The 12,919-nt window shown below is 36.5% G+C and overlaps 1 protein-coding gene across 3 annotated transcripts in view; it reads right to left on the bottom strand.

Moving 5' to 3' along the window:
- Positions 1-266: 266 nt before the first annotated feature.
- The window catches only part of PALS1 (protein associated with LIN7 1, MAGUK p55 family member), an 80,860-nt gene continuing 68,207 nt past the window's right edge, over positions 267-12,919 (bottom strand). For 2 of the 3 annotated variants that reach the window (XM_015473234.3, XM_005211983.5), the window contains exons 12-15: positions 11,203-11,370; positions 10,353-10,555; positions 8,882-8,992; positions 2,112-5,013 (exon numbers count right to left, since the gene is read on the bottom strand). In XM_015473234.3, the coding sequence (XP_015328720.1) occupies positions 4,837-5,013; positions 8,882-8,992; positions 10,353-10,555; positions 11,203-11,370 (659 nt within the window). In that variant the 3' untranslated portion in view covers positions 2,112-4,836. Of the gene's footprint in view, positions 5,014-8,881; positions 8,993-10,352; positions 10,556-11,202; positions 11,371-12,919 lie in introns of all 3 variants that reach the window. The other variant, NM_001205951.1, reaches the window with a different exon arrangement.

Genomic DNA, 12,919 nt, shown 5'->3' with positions numbered 1-12,919 from the left:
CAGGCTCCTCTATCCATAGAATTCTCCAGGAATTCTACTGGGGTTAAGTAGCCATTCCCTTCTCCAGGGCATCTTCCCAACCCAGGGGTTGAATCCAGGTTTCCTGCATTGCAGGTGGACTCTTTACCATGAAGCCCCCGTTGGCTTTTAAATTAACCAAGTAATTTTGTGAACATTTAACACCTGCTACAAAGCAGCTTAGTTGTGCCAGTTAGAACCTTGTTTATATCATCACAGCCACCATAAGAGGTACATATTATTTTAATCCCATGTTTCACAGAAAATTTTGAGACATAAGGAGCTTGAGTGGTCCTAGATTAAAAAACTAGAAAGTGGTGAGTCCCATTTAAATCCAGGTAATCTAAGTTCAGAATTTTTATATTCTTTTTTGCCTCTCCTACATTTAAAATTTGGGGTAAAGGTAACACATAAGGCCTGTCCGGGAGGAGCTGATATTTAGGAAATCCTGCTGTTACTTACAAAATAAAATCTCAGACTCAATGTAAATTGGGAAACTAACAATCAAGTATGTAAGTCTTGAAAATAGGTTTAACGATGAACTGCCTAATATGTAATCTTCCCAATACCCTAGTGCATGCAAGTTAAATTGCTTCATTCGTGTCCGACTCTCTGAGCCTACGGACTGTAACTTACCAGGCTGCTCTGTCTGTGGGATTCTCCAGGCAAGAATACTGGAGTGGGCTGCCAACCCTCTTCCAGGGGATTTTCCCGACCCAGGGATCAAACCCTAGTTTAAGTCTCCAGCACTGGTAGACAGGTTCTTTACCACCAGCATCATTTGCAAAGCCCCTGCTGCTGCTGAGTTGCTTCAGTCGTGTCTGACTCTGTGCGACCCCACAGACACCAGCCCACCAGGCTCTGCCGCCCCGGGGATTCTCCAGGCAAGAGTACTGGAGTGGGTTGCCATTGCCTTCTCCAGGCGAAGCCCCTAGTGAAGTATAAATACCAATCATTTCCATCTTGCAGGTAGAATGCAGAGCAAATGTATCTTGACTTTAAGAGCCTTGAATCTCGTGGTATGTATGCTCTGTGGGAGGCAAAAATTAGTGGAAAAGTTGATGCAGAGAGCCAATTTTAGTGATTTCATTTAGGTAAACTTATATTAACTTTAAAGCACTGAGCTAGAGAAGTACCCTCGGTTTTTCCTGTGGCTTCATCAACCTTTGTTACTTACTGGCCTTGGCTAACCTCCCTTACAAAAGTACAGATGATTTTATGGTTCAGCATATTTTTTAAAAATATTTTTTCTATGTGGACCATCTTTCTTAAATCTTTTATTGAATTTGTTGCACTGTTGCTTCTGTTTTATGTTTTGGAGTTTTGGCCAGCAGGCATGTGGGATGTTCGCTCCCAGCCAGGGATGAACCTACACACTGCCTGCACTGAAGGTGGTCTTCACTGCTGGACCACCAGGGAGTCCCACTTCAGCGTTCTGACAGCGGTGGACAGATGGTTTGTTGTGTAGGGTTGGTGATCTGAGCTCCTGGGAAAGGGAGGCAGGCGATCAGGATAGGAATGGAAAGTGGGGCTGGGGTAGCAAGGTGTGTATGTGTGACACTTTTTGGTCTATGACTGGCCTCCTTTGGGAGATACAGAATAGGTATAGGAAAGGAGGAAGGCTAAAGATTTGAGAAATGTGTATTTGTCAACAACTCATCCTACCCTCAGTGTTCTCAAGTCCATGGTTGCATGTAGTGGAATTTGCCTGTCTTACATATCTTCTTCCCCAGAAAACTTTTAGAGCTTCCAGCTTTAATATAGTTTAAATAAACAATATAGGAAACAGAACCTACATTTGTGCCAATAGGGGGCACTCTTCCACTGTGAAAAATAAAACATATTTTGTGTTTCACCCAGAGGCTCCGATGGACTTGCTAGCAGAACCTGAAGACAGGTGGGTGGTTTTAGTTGTGTTGAAACCTTGAATGGCAGAGGATATAAGCACACAAGAGAAAGTAGTCAGTGGCTTTTAAAATTTGAAACATAATTTTACTTTTTATTTTTACATTATCTTGTGCAGTATTACATCTCAAAATAACAGAGTGCAGATAAAGGCAAGGTAAAGTACAAAGGAAGATTAACAACAGGTGTCAAAAAAGTTACCTTTATTAAGGCTAAATCCCTGGTTTATATTTTCCACACACATTCACAAAATTACATTCAAATTATTCCTTAGGCCATGAGAAAAGGAAAAAAAAAATCCAGACATTAGGTTTTCATAGAAAGCAAATCTGGATTAATCTAAAAACTATTCTCCTTTCTATTTGTTCTGACTTAAGAAAATTTAGTAAAGGAAGGTTATTTTCTTATTTGAACTAATGTGCATTTCATTAGCTATTGGTATGGTTCCTATTAAGTGGTTAAGACCTCCCCAACATTGGGGTCTCCAATCAGAAGCACAGAAGGCCAGGAAATGGACTTGGCCAGAGTGGTATACAGCACAGCTAGGTAAGGAGCAAGGTTTTTTCTATTTTCTTTCAAAGAAGTCAGCAACAACTCAGTTTTCACTTTGGAGGGGCTGGGATGAGTACCAGCACATCCATATCACTGGGACTGAAGAAAGTGTGGGACATAAACATTTCTATTCCTCTATCACTGCTGATGAGGAAGGAGAGAATTACATAAGATTTCACTGACCCCTAAAATACCTCATCACCTTAGACTTTTAAGAGTGCACTATGGCATGGCATGTGCCTCGCTCGGCAGGGTCCTTGAACCTGCTTCTTAAAGCCATGCCCGAGTCCATAGCACGTGGCCCTTGTGTGGCCCTGTGGTCTGCAGGCTAACTAGAAGACTAGCATGGTAGCCACTTACTGACACCACCTAAAATCTCAATTCTAACTTGACTGAAACTACAAACATTTTAGACTTTAGGGTTGAAAACAGTTGTCAGTTATGCTAAGCAGCTCACAAAATTCCACAGACTACCTTTCATTCCTAAGGAGAAAGTAAATTGGCAAAGTGAAAAGATTTAATACAGTCCTTTGTTTTCATTGCTGAAAATCACTGTGACCTTTGCATTTTCCTGCCATAAACTGGAGTGTTTCAGACCTGAAGAGACAGTATGTATGGCATTCCTTCCCTCAACCCAGGAATTACTTTCTTCTAAGGAACATTATTTCTGCATAAGACATAACTCTACAGCCAACTCTGAGGCCACACAAAGTTGAACAGAAAAAGGCTACATATAAACAGTCTACATTTGTTCAAATAGTATTATGCAAAAGAGAAAAACTCAAATACATACATGACACCAAGACAAACTACTCATTAAAAACAGTTGCTTATGTTAATAAGTGACAATTCAATATTATTCCAGTGTTTAGCTTTGGAAACAATTGTTGTAGCTGTATTCATCATAAAAATAAAATCAAGACATTCACATTTGAGGTTGTTTGTCACACACCACACCATCCCCTAAACCTGGAAGAGACTACAAATTAACTTTCCATGCCGATTACAGAAGTTGACTTTTAAAGCTTCAAGCTATAGAGACAGTATGAAAATCCCATTAGCTTAAATGTTTTATGATTTAGCTTGTTGCATTCTGGTCATAAGAGGCAGACTTTTTTTTAACGATAAAAACCTATTTCTATATGCTTAACTTTTCCCCTGCAGTGTTCTTTTCCTAAAATGTTCAAATGACTTTCAGGTCATCTTTTCCTTCTGATCTCAAAGTCAATTGTCATGTCATTTCTCTCATATAATCTTATTCCAATGTTGAACAAGTATAATTAATGACCATTTGTCAATCTATTAAATATTTTATTCCAATGTTGAACAAGTGTAATTAATGACCATTTGTCAATCTATTAAATATTAGTATACAGTACAGCAGCTATATTGATCACAGAATTCCAGTTTATTACCTACATATATAAGTCATCAAATTATACTGTGTTCATATATAAAATGCAAAAACCGTCAAATGTGCTGTGTCCTCTCATGTATGTAAAAACCTGCATCTTGAAGAAACTTTTAATAATCAACAGTTTATATATGAATATCTGCCATTCATAAAAATATAACATACATTCTATTGTACTATGCAGATCAGGAAAAGGAAGTTACCAAATCAGTTGTGACAATTTAAGATAAAAATTCAAAAACTCATTATACCTTTAAAAAGATCAGCATATATTGTCTATGTTTTAGATCAGAGTCTGCAATGAAGCCTGATCCACAAAGTTTGAGCTAAAAAATTGGTGCTTCTAATGGAATGTTTTTAAGAATTAAAAGACATATAAATGAATTCAAGGCTAACAGAGTAGCTCCAGACCAAAGTGGCTCCATTTTTTAAGAAAGTAAAGTCATTCTGATGACTAAGCCAGTCTTCTAACCAAATCCTGTCGTCTTGCCCAGTGCACAGCACAGTTCCCCCTCACTCCCAAATTCTCATGAAATCATTTAAATTAACTGTTAAATAACATCAATATTTACTGCAGTGTTAAACACGGACCATTGTGTATATATACACGTTTTTGTGGAAATATGACTAGGCAGAAAAGATTTGGTTAGATGAAAACAGAATTAAAAGGCTTTTACCATGGATAAACTAGAATGGCTCTGTTGAAAACTTCCATTTAAAATCCCCATCTGAGGCAAGAACCTCTAAAGCCAGGTACAGAGAGAGAATAAAGACTGCTGTTAACAAATTGCTTAAGGGGATTTTCTTCTCACTAATTCATGATCTAAGAACATGTCTACAGTTTACACTGCCTGCCACCTCAGAGATGTGCTCAAGTATCAGGGCTATCTTCCTATGGATAGTCTGCCAGGTCAAGTCCAGTCCTGCTACAGAATGAATGTTTTCCTTCACCTCAGCCAAGTGGATGGCACCCACTGAGGTTCAGTATCAAGTTTGTTAATCAACCTAAGCAGTTCCTGATAGGCTTTATCAAGATCTGAGTTCACAATTGCTGTGTCAAAGTAGTGGCCATTGTTCTGCTCCATCTCTCTAGTCTTCTCAATGATTTCTCTCAACTCTTCAGGCTGCAAAGAAAAGATGAAAAACCATGAGGTAAACCACCCCAAACTTCACAATGAGTCAGAGATGGGTGAAAAACAAGATGGGTGAAAAAAAAGCCTTAACATACTGCTTTCCTTCTGTCTCCCAAAATACTCAACTTCAGAGCTCCTCCCAAACCCTGTCATGGCCACAGAGATTCCCTTTGCTCTGGCCTCTTCAGCACACTCACTGCAAATCATCTGTGACTCAGTATAATGTATATAACCTAATTATGGGCTTCCCTTGTGGCTCAGCTGGCAAAGAATCCGCCTGCAATGTGGGAAACTGGGTTTGATCCCTGGGTTGGGAAGATTCCCTGGAGAAGGGAAAAGCTGCCCACTCCAGTATTCTGGCCTGGGGAATGCCATGGACTATGTAGTCCATGCAGTTGTGAAGAGTTGGACACAACTGAGTGACTTTCACTTTCTTTTCATAACCTATTTATACTGCTTTGTAGGTTTTATGTGTTTCTGTCTTATCCACAAGAGGCTTCAAGAGCACAGACTCTCTGAATTCTCTACAGACGCTCATTTTCAAACATTGTAGGTCATCATAACCTCTTCCTAAAACGTCTTCTGTAACAGAGTGAACTTTTCTGGCAGGACCCTAAATATCACCTATTCTGGCTCTTATAAAGAGCCCCTGCCTTTTATATCTGTTGTAGAGTTTAAAAGAGTAAAACCACGAGAAAAGGATCAATAGAATGGGTATCTTTTTTTATGAAAACACGCTGGAAATCCAAGATTTTAATAATCTATGGTTTTGGGGGCAATAGTTTAATACTTTAAGTTGATAGACAATTTCAATACACAAAGGAGGTCTTTAAGATACAAAAACAAGTATCCTAAGAGAGTTTGGGAAGCCAAATAGAAGCAGGCTACTTTAATATGTAAAGGAAACAAGTGTTTTCACAGACAAGCAGATGGCAAGGTAATATGCAAAACTTATCCCGAACCCCTCTGATGATCAAGCACAGGTGTCCAAGAAAGTGAAACTGCCCCCAGAGCGCCCCGTCAATGAAGAGAACTAATTAAATGCCCAATGTCTCAGCCATAGAGGCCATACATCAAAAATATATTGGACCCACAATATCAAGCAATTTATATCATTCAACCAGTCAAACTTTTATAACAGTAGGAAAACATACTAAAAATATGATAGCTCTGGCTTGCCCTGAGTTGGTTTCTTGTGTGGCTCTAATTTTCATTCTGGAATGTTGTGCAGCTGGCTCTGGCACACAGAATCCTTTGTTTCCCAGCAGGAAGCTACTACACCATTGTAACTGAACACACTGTGATGTTCTGGTCACAACTTATGTTTACCCAAAGCTCAAGGTTACTGAAAGAACATTCTAGAACTCAAAAGAGAATCTAAACTTTGTCTTACTAGATTTGAAATGTAAATGTTATTAAGCTGCACATCTTACATAGATTCACAAGAGTATCTAATCCTAAATTTTTCCTTATCAAACTGAAGTATTTTATCTTTTGCCAAAAATGACTTATATATTTGGTACTTTATAATTATTTTACAATTCACGACAAAATTGAAACAAAATGATTTTGCTCATAAAATCTTTGGCCTGAAAAAATTATCTATAGGCAAAATTGACCATAATAATTCACACTATTAGTTTACCACTCTTAAGACCCCATTATAGCAAAACCAGATTCAGAATGTAACAAGATTAAGTTGTGCATTCAGTGAAGAACACCATTACTTTCTTAGCTAACACTATTTCACAGAGTTAAAATTTAGGATCAGTTTTTACTTAACACTTCTGTTGTGTGATAAGCATTATTAATTACCAAAGGAGATAAAACATAAAAAGCAATCAGATACATCACCCTTTACCCAACAGCTGCAAAATATACATTCTTACTGGTGTGCAGGAATATGCGCCAAGACAGAACAGATACTGGGTCATAAAATAAGGCTCAACAAAATTTGAAAGACTGACATCTTACAGAATATGTTCTCTTACCACGGTGGAATTATACAACAATAAAACATTCTAAAATCTCCAATAGGGGGAAATTAGATACTTCTAAATAACCCATGGATTAAAGAAAGAAAATGACAGGAAATTAGGGAATATTTCTAACAAAATGATAATTAAAACTATGTAACTTCTTATTAGAAAAGAAGGTTTAAAAATCATGTTTTCTTCAGAAACTAGAGCAAGTGCAAATTAAAGCCAAAGTAAGTATAAAGAATAAAAATAAGGTAACTCAATGAAATGGAAAACAAGAACATTAACAAAGAAAAAGGCTTCCAACTTCTAAAGTGTTTTGGTTATTCTTTAAAATTTCCACACAAATTCTAAAACAACCTTCAATTTCTACGGAAAAGCCCACTGTGGTTTTTTTCCTGCCCCAATAACAGGTTTCTTGAGATACAGTTCATTCACAATTCACCCATTTAATGGTGAACTGCAACCAATTCAATGGTGGACTCATACAGTTCACTCACTTAAAATGTACAATTGAACAGTTTTTTGTAGTCACAGAGAAGTTGTGCAATCAATACCACAATCCATTTTAGAACATGTTCCTCACCCTCCACTCTCCATGCCCTGTTCTCCTTCCCCCAAAACCTCATAGTCATTAGCAGCCACTCCCATTTTCTCCCAACCCTCAGCCCTAGGCAAGCACTAATCTACTTTTGGTCTCCATAGATTTGCTTATTCTGGATATTCCAAATAATGGAATCATGTCAAATATGGTCTTTTGTGACTTCAAAAATGAAAACGGAGTGAAACACTACTTTAACCAGCTGGCCTACTTAGCCTATAACAAAGCAACCGAATTATGCTCAATATAAAGGATGGGAAGTCCCTGAGGTCTAAGACATTGAAAAATAAACACAATATAGGCTGAATAACAAATCTTTTTCTAGAGTAGAAAAAGATATCCTGGGAAGGAACAAAGAAGGCTGGTGGATGTGGTCAATAGTCAAAAACCAAAGAAAAGGAGAGGTGTGATGTTGTGACTTCTGAAGAGATTTGAGGGAGGAGTAGTAGTATGAATTTTTATGGAGAAAGAAAAGGCAAATGAAATGAGCGCTAAGTGATTCCTTTATAAAACAGAACCACTTAGGAAATCTGCTAAGAACAAGGAAGAGTATTTGTTGCTGTGATATAGCATGTCACTTGATGGTTTTCATATCATATGTTTAAAATGTCAAATAAAATATCAATGCTTTGATTAATATATATCACTATATTATCATTTAATTTTTAGTACCATTTGGTATAATATGGACCACCTCAACCTCACTCAGCATCTAATATAAGATAATTTAAAAAAATTTTCCATTTCAGATCATATGAAAAGATCAAAGGCAGAAGACAAACAGAACATAAAATTTCAATCAGAAAAAAGAGGAGAAAGGCAAGAGCACTCAACTTGGATCCTGGCATATATGGAATATCTGCAGAAAATGTGGGTAATCCCTAAGGATCTGCTGAGAATATTTGGTGGCGGAGCGGGTGTCATCTAATCCTTGTTAGAAATAACATGGATCTGTGTGAAGAGGACATGGAAGTTTTAAGAAATCAGAAATAACATGGATCTGTGTGAAGATGACAGAAGTTTTAAGAAATGTCAAAGGCTACCATACATTTGGAATAACAACAGGAACTGTATGCAGAACAAGAGGAGCCCCTTGCTTTGGAGAATTACCTAAATGCAACCAGAGGCAAGTGTGGCAGTTTTGGGGAAAGTGACATGGCAGAAAGAATAATCAGTTTGAAAGCCTAAGCTGACGTGGTTTTTAAGCACTGTGGCATATTAAGCCATGTGTTTTCATGTTTACTTTTAATGGAATAGTCTAACAGTATAATAACTTTACCTTTGGATTCTTGCCCTCTTTGGCCAATAATGCCCGAAGTCTTTCTTGTGAAGGGGGTGCAATGAAGATAATATATGGTTTCAAGTCTGAGTTCCGTAGAGTCTTCAAGGACTGTAAAGCAAAGACAGATCTGAGAGTTTGATACTGAAACTCCAACTAAAAACCCTGATTTATCTATTAAAAAAAATAATTGTAATATATAGAACTATATGTAATTTCGTCATGTATTTTCCAAGTCTATAGATGTTATCATTCTTTCATAATTTAAAAAATCAAAGAGAGAAAAACAAAAAACAACAGAAAAGATCGTACCATTCAACATAATATATTGTGTACCAAAACTGAAATGAAGACTTAACATGATAAAATAATAAGATCATACACAGATTATAACAACATTAAAAATCCATTTTGAAGGAATTACAAATGAGCAGTCAGCTTAACCATATGCCACAATCTAAATGCAAAAGGAATCATAGAAAAACTTCACACACACATGCAAAAAAAAAAAAATTCTGGAAAAATACATCCAAGAAAAAAAAAGCAGATTGTCTGAATTAAAAGATTAGTTTTTCACCTTGCCTTTGCATGACTGTGTGTCCCTAAAGTGAAGCATTCCACAAAAATGGGGATTATACGGACATGTCCTTTTCTATCTAAAAACAGTAATTAAGACAATATGCTTAACTACTCTTAAGTTCTTTGGTAATTCTGTTAGCCAAAATAAAGAATTCTTAAGGAATTTAGTAAAAATAAAAACATGGATGCTTTTCTTAAATCTAATGTTTATAACTGAATAGCAAAGACTAAAATAAAGAAAACCTAATTACTATTTCAGGAAAGCCATTTTGGAGTCAATTTTTCTCATACACATCTCTTTAATAACCACTGCCTATATCTCCTGAATTGACACACACAGTAGATTCCACTACATTAAGGAAAGTTTTATGCTAAAGCTGTACAATCAAGAAAAAAACCCACAAAAACACAATCTTAAAAATACAAAATTTCTAAAATTATTTTTAACAGAAATCTAAAAAGCAACTGTTAGTAATTTTTGAAGGTTTTGCTTTGTAAGACAGATAATGGAAAGCAATGGCTGTTTCATTAGCTACAACCAACCACTCATTACAGTCCTAATACTTGGACGATGGCATTTAAAACCATAAAAATGACCTCTCACTATTCTAATTTTTCTCATATGGGAAAGGAAAATTCTTTTATAACCTTTAAAATACTAAAGTACTACCAGCACAACAGTTACTATATTTTAAGTTTCCGAAAATATGTACATTTATATATAGGCAAGTATGTAATGTATGTATTTTCCACTCTGAGGAAATTGAAAGTGATTTAGCAACCTGAGTTCATGTAGAGAATCATTGTGAAAAATCTGTATGAGAAGTTAATTAGGTCTTGTGATTCTTGGACCAAAATACAAGTTCAACACTCTAAACCAAAAGAGTTCTACCTGTGTACGAAGACTTAAAAGACATATTTTGCCCGAGTTGATCACTTGGCGTACAGAATCTATACTGGTTCCATACAAATTTTTCTCAAATTCACCATGCTCAATGAACTTTCCGGCTGCTATGTCTGCCTCAAACGCCTGCCGTGAAACAAAGTGGTAATCTCTACCAGCTACTTCATGGTCTCGCCGATTCCGAGTTGTATCTAGGCAAACAAAATCAGGCAAAATTAGTAAGCACAGATCAGAGCAAGGGTGAGGAATAATTCTGCTAGTCAAAAAAATTTTTTTTATTTTGTAATACAAATTAAAAAATAATGAATTAAGGAAATGTTAGACCCCCGTGTGTTTTAACATTGACTGGTTTTATTTCTAGATTGAGAAATAAACAAAACTGTGGTGTTAGTATCTTAGTAACAGTTACATTTAGTATGTTTTATACACTTTAAATTACTTCATTTTGCATTTCATTTAAAACATTATCACTCAATTTTTCCATAAGATCAGGTACTATACAATGTTTAAACAGAAAGTCTATGCTCAGAGATTAGGTCTAAAGTTCTGTCTTCTGCATCAGTTAAAAAAACCAGGAGCTGATTCCATACTGAACAGTGGACTATAAGAAGCCAAAATTGAAATTCATTTATAGAAAGTAATTAGTACCATACTCTCAGAAAAATGGTACTCAAGAATGACTATCTTTAGTAGAAAATTCTCAAAAGATATGGTAAAAACAAAGTTCCTATTTCTTGGACATCACTGTTGGAGGAAATGGGTGAAAACTCCCTACACAGTTAGGTTCTGCAGAGGTACGCGGAAATGCACAGGAACACAGGAACACATTCAAACTTACGGGGAACTGCAGATGCAAAGCGGTCTTTCTCCTTGTTCATGAGCCTCTGACGCAGTTCATTCTGGCCACAGTTTTGTGGACCAATCAAAATGATAGGTCTTTTCCTATTTGCTGGCTGATGATAAAGTGACATTTCCTCATAAGTTAAGATCTCTTCATTGTCATAATCTTTGAAAAAAGGAAAAATTAAGCCCTTCAGACAGAATTACTGATGTATAATAAAGATATATATAAACATATTTATATAAATATATAAAGGTATATTTATATTACTCATAAGTCTTCCAAAAAATTGGAAAACAGCACGAGTTATCATGGTTAAAAACACAACTATTGAGATCAAGAAAGTAATAACTGGGTAGCATTATGTCATAAGTATTTTCTCATGTCATTATATCCTTGGCAGGATATTATGAAAATAAATAGTATATTACTCCTTCTAGAAATGATTACTGCTTCTCTTGTTTCACACTGTGTTTGAATGTTTACTACAATATAACTGTACTGGTTCATATGAAATAGCTAGTTTGCAGACAGTATTTTGACAGGGTGAGGCACTAAGGTATAAACTAAAGAGAATAACAGCTGTCATTTTTATAAAACGGGGGATACCAATACTTTAATTTGAGGGTTAGTTTAAGGAGCAGAAAATGTGTATGCTGAAAACAATACCTGGCACAGATAAACATTTACAAACAGTGCTGTGCCTAGTGTTAACAGAGAATGCTAGAATACTTTTCTTTGATTATATAACTTGAAAACACAGCATACCAACATATGCTATCCAACTTCCTACATTTATGTTTACCTTATTCTATAATACTAATATTAACCTGTGATCATGATTCAAGAAGAGGTATAAATTATAACTGGTACACTAACATTCCTAAAGCTGTAATCCAGATGAAATCAAGAGTTGTCATGTGGTAAGAACAAAGGCAGACAACTAGTGACCTGTCATCTTCTCTCTCTCATTACTTCACCTGACTAGGTAGGAGCATTAGATGTGTAGTCAGACTGTCAGCTGTAAGTCCCCAGGGAGAGGGGACCACCTTAAGCTTGTCAGTGATTAACAGAGAGCACAGAGTAGGAACTCAAACTTTACTTGTTTAAATTTACTTGTTTACAACTCAACCATGTATTAGCTGCTGATGCTAAGTCACTTCAGTCATGTCCAACTCTGTGTGACCCCATAGGAGGCAGCCCACCAGGCTCCCCTGTCCCTGGGATTCTCCAGGCAAGAACACTGGAGTGGGTTGCCATTTCCTTCTCCAGTGCGTGAAAGTGAAAAGTGAAAGTGAAGTCGCTCAGTCCTGTCCAACTCTTCCCAACCCCATGGACTGCAGCCTACCAGGCTCCTCCGCCCATGGGATTCTCCAGGCAAGAGTACTGGAGTGGGGTGCCATTGCCTTCTCCTGTATTAGCTGTAAGAACTTAAACAGGTGACTTTCATATCTGAATTTGAACTTACTAATCTGTAATCTCAAGGAATTTATTTTGAGAACTAAATGGATGAAGGCTATTTCCCCTTGAATGGAATAGTCATTATAAATGATAATTATCATTAATAAAAACATTAATTCTAATAACAAATTAAGAGCAGAAATGTAAATGTGAAGCATTTCCTTCTCAAAATGCTTTTCCCTCTGAAAAACTAAGTTCCTTCTTCTAACATGTACAATCAGACTGTGGAAATATTTTGATTCACAGACTTAGA

The sequence above is a fragment of the Bos taurus genome, chromosome 10 (genome assembly GCF_002263795.3).
Source record: "Bos taurus isolate L1 Dominette 01449 registration number 42190680 breed Hereford chromosome 10, ARS-UCD2.0, whole genome shotgun sequence".
In the NCBI taxonomy this organism is placed as follows: Eukaryota; Metazoa; Chordata; class Mammalia; order Artiodactyla; family Bovidae; genus Bos; species Bos taurus.
Note: the sequence above shows the minus strand (reverse complement) of the source record. Positions and strands in the feature narration are given on the sequence as shown.